The sequence below is a fragment of the Typopeltis vanoorti genome, chromosome 1, assembly GCF_054136105.1.
Source record: "Typopeltis vanoorti isolate ZY-2024b chromosome 1, IOZ_Tvanoo_1.0, whole genome shotgun sequence".
In the NCBI taxonomy this organism is placed as follows: domain Eukaryota; kingdom Metazoa; phylum Arthropoda; class Arachnida; order Uropygi; family Thelyphonidae; genus Typopeltis; species Typopeltis vanoorti.
Genome location: NC_143549.1, coordinates 155,684,232 through 155,705,030, shown reverse-complemented (window position 1 = coordinate 155,705,030; position 20,799 = coordinate 155,684,232). Strand labels below are relative to the sequence as shown.

Here is a 20,799-nt window from a genome sequence, read left to right as displayed (position 1 = left end):
CTACTTTATTGTTGAAAGTGTATTAAACATTTTTTAATATTTTATGACTCTGCACATCATTAATTTTATATAGGCGAGCTCATTTACGGAACTGTCTGGAGAAGTTAAAGGAAATGGTACCATTAGGTCCTGAGTCCAGTCGACATACAACATTGGGTCTACTTACAAAAGCCAAAGGTTTCATAAAGGTAATAGTTAATTTATATATATATAATTTTTTTTTTTAAATTATGACTTGAACTGTCTGATCTTCTCTGTTTAGTTCAGCAGACATTAACTTGGAACAACTTATAATTGAATTATTAAAGTAATTGAAAATATAATAGAATTCGTCATTATTAATTGTTTTTCAAGGAACTGTCAGGTCAGCTAGATCAGATTCTTTTTATAATTAACATATTCCAGCTCAAGTTACTTTTTTAAATCTTCTCTTGTCTAGGGTGTTCACCTCTTTTTGTAGTCTTGGTCTTTCTCTCTCTCTCTCACTCAGTTCTCATTTCATGTTCTTGGTATTCTTTCTGAATTCACTCTTTTAACTTGCTCAACCCACTTCAAGCAGAAGTTTGCAACCATTTCTTCAACTTTTTTCATCCATTCAAAATTCACTTCTTTCTAGTTGCAATAAATTAGTTTCTAATATTCATATTTCTATTCTGTCTTTATTGTTTTTGCCACTATTGTCTTCAAAATTCATAAGTGCTTCACTGTATAAACACCAAAATAAAAATAAATATAATTAACTTATTGCATGCACTAATATTTCACTGGTTTTCTATCTAGCATTGTCAGAGCACAAATTACTTGGATAAAGGATTTATCCAAGTAATTTGTAATCCTCAAGCATACAGCTAGAGGAGTAGAAAAAATTCAAATTTTAACTGCAAACAATTACTGTCCTAAAAGGAAAACCTGTAGTTGCCAGATAACCATTCTGAGACCAAATGACCTTTGGAGAAGGCCTGACTTCTCCAAATTAGCTTTATGATTATAATATAAATTCTAACAAACACACAAAGTAAAGTCTGGAATCATAGCTAGTCCTCTGTGGGTAGTGGGAAGTCTAGGTTATAACTCGGAATTCCTTAGAATTATTTTTTCACATATCTTAGGAAGTTTAACAAATCCATTTATTTAAATCAGTTTTTGAGAGTATTTGATTCTGTGTGTGGTGTCCAAGATATATGGCTGCTAGATCTCACTGCCCATAGTAGGCTAGCTTGCAGAGAAGGACCTTGTACACACCAATAAATAACTAGCAGAAAAAGGAGTTGGCTACTCTTTGGATGAATGGATAAGTGTAGCCAGGTTCAAGTTGAGCTTGAATGAAGGAAGCGCAGAGATTGTATTTTTTCATAATTCTGGATGTTTTTTCTGATATACCTAAAGGCAGAATGAATAGTGATCATATTACTATAATCGGAGTGTAGAAAGTCGAGGATTGGGGGAAAGGTTAAGTATTTTGTTAATTCTTTTGAATTTGTAGACATCAGATATTCAGTGCTGTGAAAGATGGCATGCTGAAATGGAGATTAATGGCTTTATTAGCTCGTTTTAATAATACCATTCTGGCTACCTGGCTAAGATATATTGATGATGCATTCTCAGTTTGACCTCATGGCCTTCACCTCAACAGTCAATATCTAGGATCTATTTTACTATGGACAACATATTGCTGATAGTCTAGGCTCTCTAGACACCTTAATAACATGTCTTCTGAATGATTATCTTTTACAGTATACAGAAAATATGTTCATGTGGACATATATTCACACACTTTCTCATCTATCCCTCCCCTCAGAAATATTGCTATTATTAAAAGTCTAATAAAGCCATTAAATTTTGTTTCAGTTGAGCATCTACCATAGCCATACTTCACCATGCATGCCACATCTTTGTATCTAATGGCTACATTTTTAACAGAATATCTAATCCACCAATCCTTGACCTGCTATATACACTTTATGGCAAAGTGATCACTGTTCCCTAGGTCCATGGTATGTTGGAATAAAAATAGCCAGAATTTATTTGAAAACATACATTCTCTTACTGTCTTCAAGTCCACTTGAAACTGGCTGCCTATTCATTTTCCTAAGAGTCAATGCCTCCTTTTCTCATTTCCTGGCGTTCCAGAACCTATAGTAGACCAACTTGCAGAAACAAGAGTCCCTTGTTTCTGCAAGTTGGCCTACTATATGCAGATTGGAATATCATCCAGCATCTGCTTGGAAGAGTATAAAAACTACATCTGTAATTATGACTATGCACAGAGTCAGGTGCCCATTAGACTATGCCTTGGATGACAAACACAGATTGAAATGGGAAGTAACACTCTGCTGCTTCATTGGAATATTAGAATATCCCAAATTTTTCTGATTGGTTTTGAAGAGAGCATAGAAATAGCATATAATTCAGTAGCTGCAGAACTTACTCGTATGTGAGGAATTGTTTGTGGGATTTCGATTAATCATTTGCTAAACATGGGTCGAACGAGTGACACATCAGAGGCTAAGAAGTTTCATATGATGTCTCTACACAAAGAAGGCCAAACTCAACAGTTTATTGCTAAGGAATTGAAATGTTCTCAAGCAAGCGTGAATAGAATATTGAGACAGTATTCTAATAACTGGAGTTTTCAAAATAATTGCTGCAATAGCAGTTGAAAGGTAATAACTACATCAAGAGATGAGTGGAGATTAATGAAGAATATTGTGAAGAAAAACTGAAAAATTGACTTATTTCTAGTCTGCAGAAATAAGGGCATGTTTTGATATGGGCATGTTTTGATAAAAAAAAAAAAAAGACTGTGACCCACTAGTAAATAATATGAACCAACTGTTTACAAATCATCATAAAAGCTAAGGGAGATGCAAAAAAATACTAATTATCATGTTGTTTCCCTTTGACTGTTATTATTAAGAATTTATTTTCACATTATTCTAATATTTTGAACCATGTTAAAAATTATTCTAATTTTGTGCATGTTTTCAAATAACAGTTTTCTTATAATTTATATTAAATTTTTATGTGTTGACATGGTTATATAATCTACAATGTATGTAGATTTAGATAATGCTAATTCATATCTGGTAATAATTACCTTCTGTGCAATAAATTAGAATTGCAAATCATTCAAACACATTTTCTTTGATCATTCTAATTTTTTGATTTAGAGGTGTAGTGGAAGAGGATATTAGTGCAACATTTGTTACATTAATATCCTCTTCCAGAAAAAAGTTTGTGAATCCTTGGATAAACTTTGTGTAGCAGCTGTCTTAATTAACATATTCCAGCTTGCCAGTTTGTTTCATTTTACTTTAAGAAATAAAAACAACAACGGGGGGGGGACTAGTTAATAGTAGTTGAAGCAACATTTCCATTTTTGTTTACTTTTTTCTTTCAGAGTCTCGAAGAAAAAGAAAGGAAACAACAGTTTCAAAAAGACCAGCTGTTACGGGAACAGAGGTATCTACGAAGAAAATTGGATCAGCTTGGAGTTAGAGTTGATCACCTGTATAAAAGACGGAGTGTTAGTGAATGTAGTTCGCTAACTTCTGCATCGTTTACCTCATCCACCTCCGAAACAGGTAAGAGATTTTGGATTGGGTGTGTATTGGATTTTAGTCTTTCGATGTAGGTGCCACTTTATGTTAATGTACATGATGCACTGAGTTCTCTGTTTTTGTTTATCAGAGTGACTGATTTTCATAGAAATAAAAATCTAAATTGATTTTTAAAAAATTTTTTTTTTTTTTTGTGGGGTGGCATTTGTTACTCTGTTGGAAAAATAAAAATCTATTAAATGAAAAAAAATATCCAACATAATAAATAGAAATAAATCAAATCAAAATACATAAAAGTACTAAATGAAAGTTGTGGTTCATTTTATAGCAAAGTAAGCAACCAGTCTCATGAGCAAGCCTCACTTTGCTCATGAGTCTGTATGTTCACAATTTATTAGTGTCTTTTGAATAAGGCTTTCACTGACCTGGTTCTTTTAAAAACTAGGTAGAATTCTTCTTAATGAATCATTTTCCTTGTTTTAAGAGAAGAATATGTTTGCCAATATAAGGCTAGCATTGTTGCAATTACATTTTAGTCATGTAACTTTCTGGAATTTTACTGCGCTAAATATGAAATTTAATCAGTAGTGTTTTCTTTGTCATCAGAAGCTGTGGACACAAATTCCACTGATATGGATACTTGTGAGTCTTTTGGTGGCAAACTATTTTCTTCAACTAGTGTGCAGCATGTTTGGAGAGCCTGAAATGGCATTACGAACAAAAAAAAATTGTGTTCTGTGGCAGGGTTTTCAGCATATCATGTTAACATATGTACAGAAGCATTTTCAACTAATTTTAATCTATTTTGGAATATCATTGTTTCTTATATAGTTTGCATACTTTTTATTAGTATAGAATGCATATTCATTTAATAAGCATGAGTATATTGTTATCTGTTAATAATTTTCAAAATGTTAATTTAGCTTAAAGTCCTTCAAAAATTTCAGCATGAAAGGAAGGTTGCAGGTAATTAGTTTCCTCAATAGATAATCAACCAAATTAAGAATATTGTTTCTAGATTAATTAAGGTCCCTTAAAATTAAAACAATTATCTGGCCAGAATGGAGTTGGGAGGGTTTTCAAAGGAGAAAGACAGCAGATATGTCACATGCATTGCTGCAAGTTTCATTTCTCAACTAATGTTTTGACTAATTATTCGTCCAAGGCTGGTTTCCAACGATTTATTCATCCAAGGCTTGTTTTACTAACTTCACCTAAATACACACATGCACACAAATTATAATGTATCTGCTACAAAAACAGGGTTTGATTCCAAGTGTCCACTTAACAAATATCGTTTTAAATATTGAGAACGCAATTTTTGTTTTGAAATTTGTGACAACATAAATACTGTAATAAAAATGCTAACAAAATAGGATATAATGAAGTGCCACTTCTGAATTACGGTCAATCTTCTCCTTTCTCAGTACTTCATTTTACATACAAGATGTTTTATTATAAATTCACTAATCATTGATTATTTACTTTTTACCATTATGTACTTTACATTCGTGTTCTCAATTAACCTGATTTCGTTATATGAATATTACAGATTTAATATGTAGAAATGTCACTAATAACCTGGCTAGTGAGTGACTGAAATAATTAACTAACATATCCATAGATAAGCATTGGCCTGATAATTACAAGTTAAAAGAATGGATTTGCAGTAGAAGTAGTAATGAGATCATGCTATATATCCTATTTTGTTAGCATTTTTATTACGGATACTTATGTTGTCACTGTTGTAGTATTGCTCAAATTTCAAAACATAGCTTTATTAATAGTGATTATATCCTTTAGTTGAAAACAGCTGAGTTCGATTCCATTTGTAATATGAGGAGCCTTTATAAAAGCTAACCAATATCAAACAGAGGTTTTTTTGTTTTTTTTTTGTTCTGGAAATTTGGTTTTTCATTTGCAAGACAGAAACGAGTTATAGAACATATGTGACTGATAGGCTTAGCAGACCATATACGAGGGTGGTCTGAAAAGTTCTTGGCCTCAACCACAGATGGAAACATTATCGGAAAGATTTTTTTTTCTAAGTTGGTACATCTGTCATAAGCATTCATGTGAAATTGCAAGTCATTCTATCAAGTAGTTTGTTTTATACAGCTGTCTGAAGCAAAAGTGTCGCCTGTATCGCTTGAAATGGATAAAATTGAGTATCGTGTGGTTATAAAATTCTTTCTGAAAGAAGGTTTAACACTAAAGAAATTCATTTGAAATTCATAAAAGTTTATGAGCACTCTTCTCCTTCATTTTCAGCAATTAAGAAATGGCTGCTGAGTTTAAATGTGGCCGTACCAGCCTTGAAGATGATCCATGTGAAGGACGTCCAAAAAGTGTAACAACACCAGAAATCATTGATCAAGTGCGTGATATTATATTGGATGTCCGGGGAGTCAAAGTGTGTGAAACTGCTGAGACTATAGGCATTTCAAAAGAATGTGTAGGATATATTTTGCATGAAGAATTGCAAATGAAAAAACTTTGTGCAAGATGGGGTGTCGCGCTTGCTCACAGGAGATCAAAAATGCACTCGCATGAAAATCTCTTAACAGTGCTTGGAGCGTTTTATAACAAGAATAAAACTGATTTTGTGCTTTGATTTATTACTATAGATGAGACTTGGATTCACCCTTACACACCAGAATCCAAATAGCAGTCAAAACAGTGGATAGAAGCTGGTTGTTCAGCACCAAACAAGACAAAGTCGGTTCCATCAGCAGGAAAGGTCATGGCATCAGTGTTTTGGGATGCTAAAGGCATTTTGTTTATAATTATCTTGAAAAGGGTAAAACAATAACCGGGGAATATTATTCCGATCTTTTAACCAGACTAGATGAAAAAATTCGTGGAAATGACCCGGTTTGCAAAAGAAAAAAATCATCTTTCATCAGGACAATGCACCTGCCCACAAAGGCATTTTGGTAATGGGAAAAATTAAGGGATCTGCACTATGAATTGTTGGAACATTCACCCCAGATTTGGCTTCCTCTGACTTCTATCTCTTCCCAAAATTAAAACTCTTCCTCACTGGTCAGTGTTTTTCTTCGAATCACAGGTGATTGCAGCTGTAGAGGGGTGTTTTGTAGATCTTACTGAGAACCACTGCAGGGATGCGATAATGGCGCTGTAGCATTGCCGGAATAAATGTATTAGTCTTAAGGGAGATTATGTTGAAAAATAAAAATAATTTTGAAATTATAAATTTGTTTTTTCATTGTTAGCCAAGAACTTTTCAGACCACGCTCGTAGATAATATGAACTGTCCAGTCATGATAATGATTATGGTTATGAGAAGCCAAGTTACCTGGCTGCAACAGATCACTGTGCCTAAAATGTTAAAGAGAAGATGAAATATAATTTATACATTTTACGTTTGTTCTGGTACTATCAAATCTTCACCTATTTCTCTATTCCTTCTCTCTTTCTGTGGATAATTTTTGTTTTTACAAATAAATTTTGAAATACTTGTTTAGATTCGAGGATGATATGCTATATTATTAAATTAGTTCTAATTTGTTGAGTTAAATGACAAAACATGAATTCATAGTTTGTATAGCATAATGTAAAAATAAAATAAAATAAAAAATGCATTTCCTTAAATTCATCATGGAATATTCTTCCAGTATGATGATATTGCACAAAATAATATCGCTAGTCTTGGTGACCAAGCAAGGGATTGCCCCATAGACTGAGGATTTGAATTCCACTGCAGTGTGGATAGTTGTGCAAGTCTTTAGATTTCAGATGATTTTCATAGCCCTCTGTAGCACTTCTTCCTATCCTTGTTGGATTTTGTATCCGAGGTAGGCTCCCAACTTATCTAATCTTTGAACTGCCCAGCATTAATATGCTATAGGATACCATATTTTTTGGGTGGTTGTTATAATGAAAAAAAATAATAAAATGTGAGGTGACAAACTATTGCAGATGATCATTTCTGATTTGTTAAAACATAAAAATCATTTTGATCAAAATATATGAGTAACCATTTAAGTGATAAACCTGATTGTAAGTTTGCATAGTATGCACAAACAAAAAAAGGGATGAGCTATCTGTAATTAGTTTTCTAGATCTTGTTAAAATCTGGATTTAAAAAATAACGCAACATTTTATGATGATGACACAATTTGAGAAACTAGGAGTTTAGTATAAAGCTAATTTATTTAGTTTTTTACATGTTAAGGAGTAGTTTTCCAGCCTAGTTTGCCAAGTGGATATTGTGTCTATTCTCCAGCCAACAAGTTGCGGCTTTGAATCCCATAATGGACTTGAATGTTCAAGAATTTCTTTAGTGGATGAATTTTATTGCCTAGTCTGAGATCACTGCACTGTTTACTTGCAAATTGAAGCAGCTTGGAAGAGCTCCAGGTTTGGTCTAGCACAGGGTTTTCTGATTATCTAATCTTTAGCCCACTCACGCTATTAATGTATGGACGGTTTACAACCTTTAAAGGTACAATTCACAAGCTTAAATAAGCTTATTTCAATGTAAATAAAAAGTGCATAAAATTGCTTATGTAAAAAAATAAATACATTTAAAGCCAACAGAGTAACACTTTCTAGACTTTTTTTTTATACAAATTTTCAAGCATGTTTTAAGTTAAAACTGTAATATTCAGATAATTTAAATACTTTTTTGTGCAGTAATAAAATCAACAAGACATATTTATATTGTGTAATGAGTGTGAGCAATTTTCATTTTGTCTGTCTCAGTGCTTTGAACTGCACAACTAGCCAGCTTGTTATTGTGCATATAAAGAACCAGTAAGGCATTTTACCTCAGTCACATTATGGAAAACAAGGGGACCATTTTTGTCCATTGCAAAAGCTTCTGTGAGAGATGATGCTAAAATCTGGTTGTAAGGATTCTCTGTTATTGATTATTTAAAGGGATAAATGCTAATTTTTTTTAAAAAAAGCTTTACATTCAGCTAATGAAACTAAATTCAGTTTCATTAGCTGAATGGTCCAAAACAGAACTTGCTTTTGACTGCTGTTATTCTTAGGTGCAGTGTTTTGCAAAATGTGTAAGTACCAGTAGCTTGTTTTGGCCATCCAACCATGTTCACATTATTTCTAAATGCTGGCTGGTAATTTTATAGAAATTCAATATTTGAAATGTTATTAAAATTTAGCAAGGAGAAAACACCCCTAAGTGGTCTTTTTCTGATCACCCTGGTGACATTATTGAATGTTTATCTGTGAAGATTGATTGGCTTTTTTTAGAGACTTCGCAGGTCATAATGCAATCCATGACTCAGCTTTGATCATTACTAAAGATCAAACTGGAAGGAAAATCAAATTATTTGCTCTTTAGTAATGATTTAACACAAATTGTTTGCCTGCCAACCAGAATACCAGAAAATCTTAATCATTCTCTCAAACACACTCTGGACCCTTTGTTAACTAGTGATTGGTGTGTCTTTTTTTTTTACATTGTCTGATTACAATTTCCCACTTCTTAATCCAAACACCTGCTCCAACTAAATAACTTATCCTTGCTGAAATTGAATATCTTCACTTCACACAAAATCCTCAACTATTGTCCAAGCCCTAGCTCTCCAGCAAGTGTGCTAGTGCAATGCAGTCCAAGATAAAAATTCACTTGTTGAATGGCCCAAGTTAGAAACCTCAGCTTTGTACTTAGCCTGTACACTTGTTCACATCTGTCAGCAAATCATCACAAAATTGAAAACAGGTTTTATGAGTTTCGAATGAAAGAAGTTATCTTCTGACTGCTCACTATCACTGCTGGGTGTAACTTCTGTCTCATTTCATGTACTCTCATCTTTGACATCCAGATGGTGCCATGGTAATATCACTTAAAGCTGACCTCTTGGCATTAGTCTTCTCCAGCTGTTCTTTAGGCAACAAATTTATATCATATCCTTCTACTTTACCATGAATGGCTGACTGCTTATTTCCTCCAGTCTTTTGTCAAAGAGACATTAGAAATATTCCCAAATAATCGACATGCTAGGTCTCCTAGGCCAGGTAATATTTAACAGTTTAACAGTTTTTGTTATTCACATCACCTATACAAATTATACATAATTATACTATTCAATACATATTATACTATTCAAATTGTATAATTATGACAATATTTCACAATATAATTTAATGCACAGTACAATGTTACAAAATAAACTTAAAGTATTACTATCATATTCTGTTGGTACTAACACTTATTTTGGCTATTATTTTATTATGGTTAATAAAACGTTTTCTCATATATGCAAGTAGAATATAATCTATTTCAAATGGTTTCATAGTTATGATAAGTAACTGGTTTAGAGTAATGTAAGTTAGTTAATGCAAATATGTGTAACCAAGGGCCGTAGCCATACTGGTTACTAGAAAAGTAATTAGCTCAAAACAGACACTGAGAGTCCAGGGACCGCATCGAGAGGGCTCCCTTACCAGTTATAATAATGTACATGTTGATATTTTAATACCTAATTGAATGAACCAATTTGTAAATCAATACCTTAATTGGTTATAATATATGAGTTATAATGATCTCTTATACTATACGTTTAAAATTATTTTCAACATTTGGACTAAAATCTTGTATTCCAGAAGTAACATTCATCCTATTACTTCACATGCCGTCATGCTAATATCTGCCTAACATCATGGAAACAATCCCAACCTGTCCATAAAAAGGGAGATTAAAGTCAACCATCAACATATCATTCCATTGTTCCTGACCTTAATTTCTCTTGAAAGTAACGGAGATGGTCATTAATATCCAAATTCTTTAGTACCTGGAGGACTACCAATTTGTGATTCCCACCATAGATATGAATTCTGCCACTCTTGCTCCAAGCAGATCTCTTATCCAGACTTATTCAGTTTTGGACACAAGCCATGGAAAAGTTTGGAGAAACTCATGGCAATCTTGATGTTTCCCAACTATCTGATCAAATCTGGCATAATGGAATGGAACAAATGGTTTTATCAATTCCAATAAAGAGTAAACTATTGACCTGTTGTAATTGGGTTACCAATTTATTCTCTAGTTGTTTGTTGCTTATCATGTTTAATGATTTCCATCCATCAGATTTCTTTGTCATTACTGGGGTTTTTAAAGGCTTTTGTCCATGCTCTTCCTTGTATATGTTAATGACCTCTCACTAACCTCAACTCCTACCCAATTTTGTTGATAACAGGTATATTCTATTCCTCTTTGTTGTTCAAAAAAAACCTTGTAGTGCTCAAATTTCAAGCTTCTAGATTTTTCCATTCATTGCCTTAAATGTTGATCTCTTTACTCTTTTCAAGTGGGGTGAATATAATATAGTGAATCTCAATGCTATCAAAAACTCCAGTCATGCCTTATTTCTCAGAAGAAAGACTTACTTTACTCCCTCTTACTTTTGATAACAGGGAGTAAAGTAACATCTTTCTTACTTTACTCCCTGTCAGTCAAGATCAATTCCACTTCTTGGATTGACTTTTACATCTGGCCTATCCTGTTAGGAGTTATTTGCACAACTCTTATCACTTTAAATTCCAAATTCAGCTGATCTTCAAATTATTTTCTCACATTTAGGGTGGTTCACCACTCTAAATATGTTTCTGAATTATTCCTTTTCTTATAATACATAAACAGAGTATTCATAATTTTTAATAATTCAGAAACATAGAAATAAGTATTTCAATGGGCACTGCACCACCAAACTGACTGCGATCATATCTTCCCTGCCTATGATCACACTGTACTGGTCAACTCCATATGCTGTTTAGCTCTAAACTTATCACACCAACTTCTTTCACTCCTTCTACCTTTCTTCTTTGGAACAACTATCCTCAAATTGGTTTTTCCCAATGAATACAACTTCATGCTCTTCAAGAAAAACTAACAGATTATTTCTTTCTTCTTGATTCCATACACAGCACTGTCATGTTATACATTTTGTGAACTCTTATGTTTGGGATTGATTATGAATAACAGTCTACCAAGGATTCTTCTTTGCCTATATTAAAGGACAAATTAATCATGTTAAGAGTAGCTTAAGGGTCAAAACTAGATAAATGAAAGGCCTTCTACATGACCTGCAAAGAATGTGGAGAACTACTCACCAAGACTTTGGTTTTAATGTGTGTGTCCACACCTTTCTGTTATGTACCTCATTACTAGGTATCCACCTGAATACTGAACAAATCAGGATGGACTGAAAATTTTTGAATTTACTGACTAAATTATATTCTCTGTGCTTAAAACAGACAAATATGTTGGTTCAGCATGATCAAATGTCATGTCAGGCTGCCAAATTAAACAATGTCCCTTCTGTTTTTGTGGGAAATGGGGATTTTTTGATGGATACACAATAAGTTGATATCTTGATTGGAAGAAATGGGATTTGATACTAGATTAGTCAGATGGATAGGTGATCAGTTCTAAGATGGTATCAATGAGTTGTGTATGGATGGGTGGGTATCGCAAGAGAAAAAAAGTCACTAATTGTGTACCACAGGGATCTGTTTTGTGTCTGTTGTTGTTTAACTTGTATATTAATGATATTCGGGTGGGTTTAACTGGATATGCAACTTGATGGTGATGCAAAATTGGGAAGAACAATGAACAGCCAGGCAGATGTCTTGACCTTTACAGGAGGTTGTGAATAGTATGAGCGATCAAGCGAGTAGAACTGTCAGTTCTTTGTTGCAAAGTGAAAGGTTTGGAAATTTGGTAGTCAACAATGGGATGCAAAGTATAAACTTGGCAGGGAAATTCTTAAGGAGCAAAGAGAACTGGTAGTGGTGGTGGATAAGGACTTGAAGTTAGGAGGTTGGGAATTCCATTATATAAAACCTTGATAAGGCCTTCGTGTGGATTATTATGTACAAATTTTGCCATTTAGATTTTGTGGTAAGCAGATATTAGAAAAGGTCTAAAGAAGATGGTAAACTGGTCTTTAGAATGTAGGATATGAAGATGGATTGAGAAAATGCAATTTGCAAAGCTTGTGAATAGCAGAAGAGAGAATATGGTTACGACATACATTGATGTGGAAGTATAGTCGAAATTTTTATAGAACAAGAAACTCATCTAGCGCCTTTACTCATCAACATGAATATAGGTGTGGTTAGTATAAGTGTAAATGCTAGATTTTTCACTTGGAGAGTGGTGAATGAATGGAATGGATTTCAAGTGTCAGTTGTTGTGAGTGCTTTGTTAATGAGTTCACAGAGAGGTATGATAGATTGTGTGGATATTGGTCTTCGGACTCCAAGGAAGTGCCCGTTGAATTATAATACTATATGTATTCACTACCTGACATTGTGGTGAATGTAGACATGCTGAACAAGTTTCAAACACAGTCAAAATATACAAATGTTATTGGAGGAAAATGGAAAGGTTTTGAAAGGATTTTCTTGCTGAGAGAAAAAAAAAAACATATTTAGAGAATTTTTGGTAGTGGATGTGGTATTCATGATCCTGAGGTCCTCCATAGAGAATATTTTGGTCAAACGGTTTGTCAAAAATTTCTTTTATTTCCGAAAGAATATGTTTCTCTGCTTCACCTTTGTATTCTTTTTTCAGTGCTATCGTTAGACCCCCCCTCAAAAAACCTGAATAAGTTTTCTAATGATGCTACAAATGCAGTCATCCCTCGACTTACGTCCGTGATCCCTTAAGGGAATAAATAACATTTTCGACTATACTTTCGAACAAGACGCAAGCGAGCGTCAAGAAAAAGATTTCTGTTTAGCAACAATGCAGTGGCAACAGCGCATTCAGCGGCAACCTCCCTCGGCAGTCGGCACGTGTCATCAACACTTCCTCTGTTGATTTTGTGTTTAAAAAATAGGTTATTTGTGTATTTATCATTAAATATTTCGCGATATTTTGTACAACATGGCCCCTACACGCCCAATTAAGAAACCTAGTAAAGAATCGCAGAAAAAGAGGCGGGCAACTGATCTTGAAACTAAGTTGCAACTTTAACGATAGTGACGAAGCAACGACAAGGTCCTATCGGTGATTGGAAAAGCTACTTGCATCATGGATAGAGGACCTGAACCCAAAGCGCATACCTCTTAGCACTATGACTATAATCGCTAAGGCACTAGGTCTCTTCAACATGTTGAAGGAGAAAGCAGGGCCCGATTACGACTACAAATTCAACGCTTCTTCCGGTTGGTTCATGAGATTCAAGCAGCGTTTTGCACTGCATGTGAAAATATATGGTGAATCCAAAAGTTCCGAGGAGAACGCTGCCAAGGAGTTTGTGGAGAAATTGGATAAAATTATTACGGAGGAAAATTATTTGCTACAGAAAATATTTAATATGAATGAGACCACCTTGTTTTGGGAAGAAAAAAAAAAAAAAATGCCCGAGCGGACAATTCACCCCCCCCCCCAAAAAAAAGAGCTAAAATCTATGCCTGATTTGAAAGCTCTTAAAGACCTTATTACGATTCTGTTAGGAGGGCAATGTGGCTGGATATAAACAGAAACCAGTTGTGATATGCACAGTGAGAATCCACGAGCCATCAAAAACATTAGGAAACATACTCTTCAAGTTCATTATCGGAGCAATATGAAGTCGTGGATGCCTCAATCAACTGTAATGCGAGTAAAATGGAAAGTTGTTGTGGGAAAGAAAATGTAGAATTTAAAATTTTATTAATTCTAGATAATGGTCCAGGTCATCCGCCTTATATCGGTGATCTTCACCAAGTTCAAGGTCATGTTTTTCCCTCCAAACACTACTTCATTGATCCAACCGATGGATCAGGGAGTTCTTGAAGTGTTTAAGGCTTATTATCTACGGAAAACTTTTTCACAAGCCATTTCTGCCACTGAAGGAAACGACCAGACTCTCGTGCAATTCTGGAAAGCATTCAATATTTATCATGCTATTAAAAATATTGCTGTGGGAGAAGTGCATCATGTGTAAGTGGCTTGTGGAAAAAGACATTGAAAAGGTTTGTGCACGATTTTGGAAGTTTTGAAAAATGAAGAACTTTGTAAATTGAGTGAAGAAATAGTGGGCCTATCAAACAATCTGAATATCGAAGTGAATAATGACGACATAGTTCAGCTCATAGAAAGTGCCCCTGAAGAGTACCAACGAAGAATTGGTCGAACTGGTTTCAGAAGAGGAAAAAGAGAAACAAGAAGTAGTTGAACAATTTACAGTGAATGGTCTTGCAGAAATGTTCTTTGCAGTTAGCGATGCTCTCAAAATTTCTGAAGACATGGATCCCAATGTTGAACGCTACTTATTGGTAGAAAGGAAAGTACACGATGCGTTCGTTTGCTATAAACAAATTTATGATGAAAAGAAGAAGAGGAATAAGCAAAGCACATCAGGCATTTTCATCAATAAAACAAAGGTTACACCAGAAGAGCCGCAGCCTGGTCCTTCACACAGGAAAGGTAATAAAGATGTGATTGTGGAGAAAGATTTGGGTGATTATTCTCCTGTTTTATAGTGGCAGTAACGCATAGTACAGTTTTATAATAAGGTTTAAAAATTAAAATGGCAGTATACTTATTACTGTAAGTCCCTAACCCCTATAACTCTGTTGATTTAATGTATCGACTTTCTTTCGAACCGACTTACGTCCTTCTGGATGGAACAGAACCCCGACGTAAGTCGAGGGATGACTGTATTGCATTATCTTATGAAAAGAAAGTAGATTCCCTTAATGACTAATTTTTCGAGAGCCACGTATTTTAATAATAAGGAACGCCTATATTTCACACAGAATTTGAATTTTAAAAAAATTTGAAAGTTGTGGTTATACAGCTCCCCCCCCCCCCAATAATTTGCTACCAAATTATTCATTTGGTAGCAAATGAATAATTTGCGTATCAAAGGATAACCAAATCTGTTGTATCCAAGTAAACATACTATTGCTTACTCAGTAGAAAGTTAACATAATTTGTATACTGTACTTTTTTTTATATGTATATTTTTTTTATTGAAATTGTATTTCTTTTGTTGCTACTTTGCTGCACCTTAGAATTTCCACATTTGTTACTCCCCAATTTCATTAACTTCTACTAAATACTAAATGACAGTAGGGGTTTTTACCCATATACTCACCTCTCATATTCAGAAGCTCAAGATACGAATAACTCATGTAAGTACTGTAAGATATGTCTAAAATATATCATCCTCACGAAAATTCGAATATTTTAACCCGCAAAACAAATACGGCTGCTAATACATTCTGCTCATTGGTATAATTCCACCTGTCGTTGGCCTTGGTTGCTCGACGGAAGTATTGAAAACAAAAAGTACAGTATACGAATTATGTTAACTTTCTACTGAGTAAACAAGAGTATGTTTACTTGGATACAACAGATTTGGTTATCCTTTGATACGCAAATTATTCATTTGCTACCAATTAAATGTCCCCAAAATTCTGTGAACACAAAATATCCACAGAACTTCTCAATTAGGAGCGGGGGGAGAGAAAAAACGTGCGTCACTTAATGTTTTGAACCTGCTTACTTTCTGCATATTAATAATGTCTTTCGCTCTGCCAAATTCTGCCAAAGTATTGGAAATTCTAAAAGAATCTCACTTGTTATGAAAGAAACAATAGAGTAAATAGTTCTTCGTGTGATCCAGTTCCATACCAATTGAGTATATTTTGCATTCTGGCTATAAGATTGTCTTTCTACATCACCAATTCTAAACATAAACCCTTGGCTGTGGGCCATGCCACACGACCTTGAAAAACAGTGATACACGTGGAGATTTGTCGGCACTTCGATTTTCGTGTTCTGCAGTCAGTGTAAATTTTGACAACCACGCTACGTTCAGCATAAGATATAAAGAAATTCTGAAAGTATTAATTGTTTTGACGGCTATTTTTACTTGCACACAGAATGGAGATGTATGGTTTCGACATTTTTTAATGTGCACGGAAGCATATATTTAGCCAAAAATTTTGGAATTTGCAAAATTAATCTTCGCCAACAGTAATTCTTAACAAATAACAATTAATAAATAAAATAATAATAATAATTTTTAACACAGTTTATTCACATGCGTGTAGGGTATAATAATAGTGATTCGCTTCCTCCTTCCCAGCCCCTTTTTTACTTTCAAAATAGATACCTTATCGAAATATTTTGCGCCAAAAAATTTCGGATTCTGTAATCATGTTTTAATTGCTTATTTACACATTTGATTATGATAGGATAAATTATTTCAGAATATTTGAATTTTTATTTTGGTATACATGATGCTTAAGATTTTTAAAAACACTCGTGAGATTTTAATTATCCATGTACACAATATCACTAACGTAGTAGTTGTTGGTCAACGTAAAATTTACTCCAAAATCACAAACGTTGGTGTTTTATCTGGACACTAATTCCCACACGAAGTTTTGCATGGTTGTTAATGCTCTGCGTAATGGCCTAATAGCTTCAGTGGTAGTGTATTAAAAGAAAATCTCTACTAATATACTTTCACATTCTGATTTGGAATGCATAATCTGAAGTATATGAGTGAGATAAGCGAATATAGAAGCTGTGAAAAATAGTAAACTTATAAATTTTGATAGCCATCAGTGAAAAACTGTTGAATAGTTTCTTGTGTCCTTGTTCAGAAGCGGTAATAATACACGTACGCAATTCGATTGAGAAAAATTAAAGCACGTTATAAACAAAAACGTGTTGACTTAAAAATCTGTTAAACACAATGTGTTTTTACTTTAAAATAAGAAAAAAAAATAGTTTCAGAGTATGACAGTTCGTTTTCCAATAGAATTTCAAGTCATTTGAACTGTTCAATAATTAAACTGTTTCGTTTGGAACTGCACCGAAGCAACTAAAGTTACAAGGTATTATGTTCAGTTGTCTTTTGGCTGTTCTGTTTTTCAGTTGAAAAACCATGGCAAATTCTTATATCGGTTAACTCACCTTCGGTTGATAAAATGCCTTGCAAAAAGTTCTTTTGCGTCCTAGACGGTGTTTGAAAAACCAGGTCTTTCCAGCAATATTACATTAGTTGGCACTGAGGATGCATTTCTTTTCAAATTTGTTGAAATCGCATATTCAAAAAATATTTGTGGTCTCTCTCTCTCTTTAGTATGAGTTATTCCTTGTCCAGAGAGAGAGAGATGATCACTTTGGAAAGTCTCAAGGTGAAAATATAAGGATTAAGAAGGCGAATAGTTTCATTGTGCATTGCGTCAATGCTCCATGCAGTGCCGGATTTACGTATAAGCTAAAAAAACTACAGCTTAGGGCCTCGCAATCTGCCGGGGCCTCAAATAAAAAAAACAAAAAGACCAGCTGATGTAATTTAAAACAGTAGGGGGCCTCTGGGTTTTGTATAGCTTAGGGCCTCAGCAAGTCTAAATTCGGCCCTGGCTCCATGACATACATCTCTTCTTATTCGACAGTTCTTGTCGGTCAAAAAAAAAAATTGTATCTGACCGTATATCGATGATGAACGGAAAGTGGTTTGCACCAATACAAGAAATTGAAGCGGCCACTACAAATGCGCCTAAAAAACTAAAGAAAGATGACTTCCAGAACTGTTTCAAAAAGTAGCTCGAATGTTGGGATAAGTGTGACAAATAAAGGAGATTGATTTATATTTGTATTTAAATTAATAAAATTTCTTCAGTTATAACATTTGTCTTACTATTTTGGTCACACGTCATGTATAGTAAGGAGAATAGCTTCTTCAGCTGAGTTTATTTGTGCACCGGTTGGTTTGTTGTTACCAACCGCAGTAACTAAGATTGTGGGTTCAGTGTATTATGTCTGTAAATCGTAGGTGTTTTTCCAACTGTTGCTTGTTTTGCTGTATGAAACCCTGAGTTTCGTTTCAAAGAGGAAAAAACCTACCTCCTCCCAGCGATACCGTCTGACTCGCTTTTGGGTGAAAAATGTAAAAGGATATTGATTTATTGTTGGTGTTTTTTAAAGGTATTGAAGCGTGTTCTTATTATTTTGAGATTTCGGCCGAAGCATTCAAGATTATAAGACCAGTATTTTATAACTGTAAATTGTATGCATTCTTCTAGACGGGTTGCCAGAAAAATCTTCTCCCACTTAAAAACTTTTCCACCATCCTATGAGACCGTCTACCTTTCGGTTTGGGCGAAAAGAGAGAGAGAGAGACCGTGATCTAGGCGAATTCGAACTCCGGTATTCCAACGAAAGAGCATGTCGATAGTGACTGAGCTTCGTTTTGGTATTAAAGTAAATACAGCTAAGTGTCAACTCATCTGAACAGGCGAAAGTGGAAAATTTTTACAGATCAGTATTAGAAGTATCTGCACATGAGATAGAGTATGCAAAAAATGAGCGGGTGTATGACATATAAGAAGTGGATAAGCCAGAAGAGAGAGATTATTAATCAAGCTACTCTTTCTCTGTTGAACTGTGTTAAACTCGATATCGACGATGCTCATTGGTTGAAAAGACCTAGATTCGAATCCCTGAAAGTAGCAGAGTTTTCCCGCAAACCACCAGGACACACACACACACACACAGTTCATGAATGTAAAACACTGACCTCATATCCTTTTTTTTCTCTTTTGCTTCAGCCATAATTCTAGTCAACCAACACTCTTAAAATTTTTATTAAGATTTTTAAATATAAGGATTAAATAGGTTTGCAGTCTTCTTAACTATGGAAGTCTTCTTAATTCGTTCCTAAGACCGACTTGACATTTTTGCTTCTCGTTGAAAAAGCCACTTATTTTTAATTTGAATGTGAGTTAACTAGTTTCATTTAGTGATGGCTTGGTTTTTCCTCCTGGAAACTGTTTTTTTTTTTTTTCATCTCATGAAATAACGGCCGAAGAAAACACGCAGTTAACAGGCATAGCGGCTTTACAGCCTTAGTTGCATCTGCCTTAATTTCATTTAAGCGAAACCTAAACAAGGATGCAGTATTCCAAGCTGTATTGAAAATCTGGGATTTAAAAAATAATAATAATAACAATAGTAAAAGCGGTTATTTGAGTAAGAAGTAAATACATGGAATGAAAGAGAAGCCCAGTTTATATAATGGTGAGCCAGTTGTAACGATCTGATATTTTTCTGGGAGGGGGAAAAAAAAGACTCAAGTCTGAAACGATTGTTACTCTGATAAATGAAATATCGAAGTATTATGAAAATTTTTGAATAAAAATGTATAGTTCAGAATAGCAATAAATGAAATTTCAGTGGATTTTGAGAAAGCGTTAACTGACTTGCAAATTTAATTAGATTGAAAGGATTATAAATATCCATTATTGCTTTATAGCCAAGTAACAAAGAGTTAACAAGAAAATAAGTTAATTTGTTTCGTTGAAACTTATATTTTGAAAGTGACTGAAAGCTTTTGAGAATTGCCTATTGCACTTTGAATGTCCATGCTCTCCCAGGAACCTTTTATTAGTGCTTTTGATTGAGAGTTTCTCTGACCAGACAATTTTTTCAAACTGTTCATTCATTCTCGCCAGAGACAGTCGGAAGCCCTCGTTTCAGTACCAATCACGTTTTTAAAAGTTGGATTTTTCGTAAGTGAACTCTCGATCAGTGTGTAAATTTCAGATAAGAAGTAAATGTGAAACGGGTTCACTTATTATCACAGATCATGAAAAGAGAAGGTTAATAAATATCCATTATTGTTAATAGCCAAATAGCAGAACAATGCTTGCCATTTAAAAGTTTCCAAGATCGTACAAGAATGTAAAACAGCAAATATGTGAGTTCTTGAGCAGAGTTCGTTTAAGTAGTACGATACTTAGATAACATCCCGAAGATTGGATTCTGGGAAGCGTACCATCAGCTTCTTCTTCTTATTTTTTTTTTTTTTAAGTTGCAAGGCATACGTTGTTTATTTATTTGAGTGTAAAACAGTAATAAATAATTTTTTCCCATACTTGTTGATGCCTAAGAAAAGTTAATTTGTTCGCGTAATCACTTCATATTATACAATAAACTAAATTGCTTGAATTTGTAATCACTGAAATGTGATAACTAGATCTGATTAATACGTATATTAAGAAGCATTAGTTATCCAGACTTGGCTATGTAGTAATTCCGACTCATTCTATAACGGCTGCTAACCAAAATGGATTACATTCGTGAGCTCTTAACAACCACGGATAGTTTTCGGGGCTCTTTATATTTCATAAGCAAATTCTATGACCATTGTTATTGGGATTGCTATAAAGACAGTGCTAATTAGTATAAATTGAATGCCATTTGGCCTAATTTTCAAGTGTCCTATTTACATTA

General features: G+C 34.1%; 1 protein-coding gene across 2 annotated transcripts in view; it reads left to right on the top strand.

The window, feature by feature from the left end:
* The window catches only part of LOC150110567 (max dimerization protein 1-like), a 144,088-nt gene that overhangs the window by 109,724 nt on the left and 13,565 nt on the right, over positions 1 to 20,799 (top strand). For both annotated transcript variants that reach the window (XM_090399771.1, XM_090399780.1), the window contains 2 exons: positions 74 to 188; positions 3,401 to 3,584. In XM_090399771.1, coding sequence (XP_090255897.1) covers positions 74 to 188; positions 3,401 to 3,584 — 299 coding nt within the window. The remainder of the gene's footprint in view (positions 1 to 73; positions 189 to 3,400; positions 3,585 to 20,799) is intronic.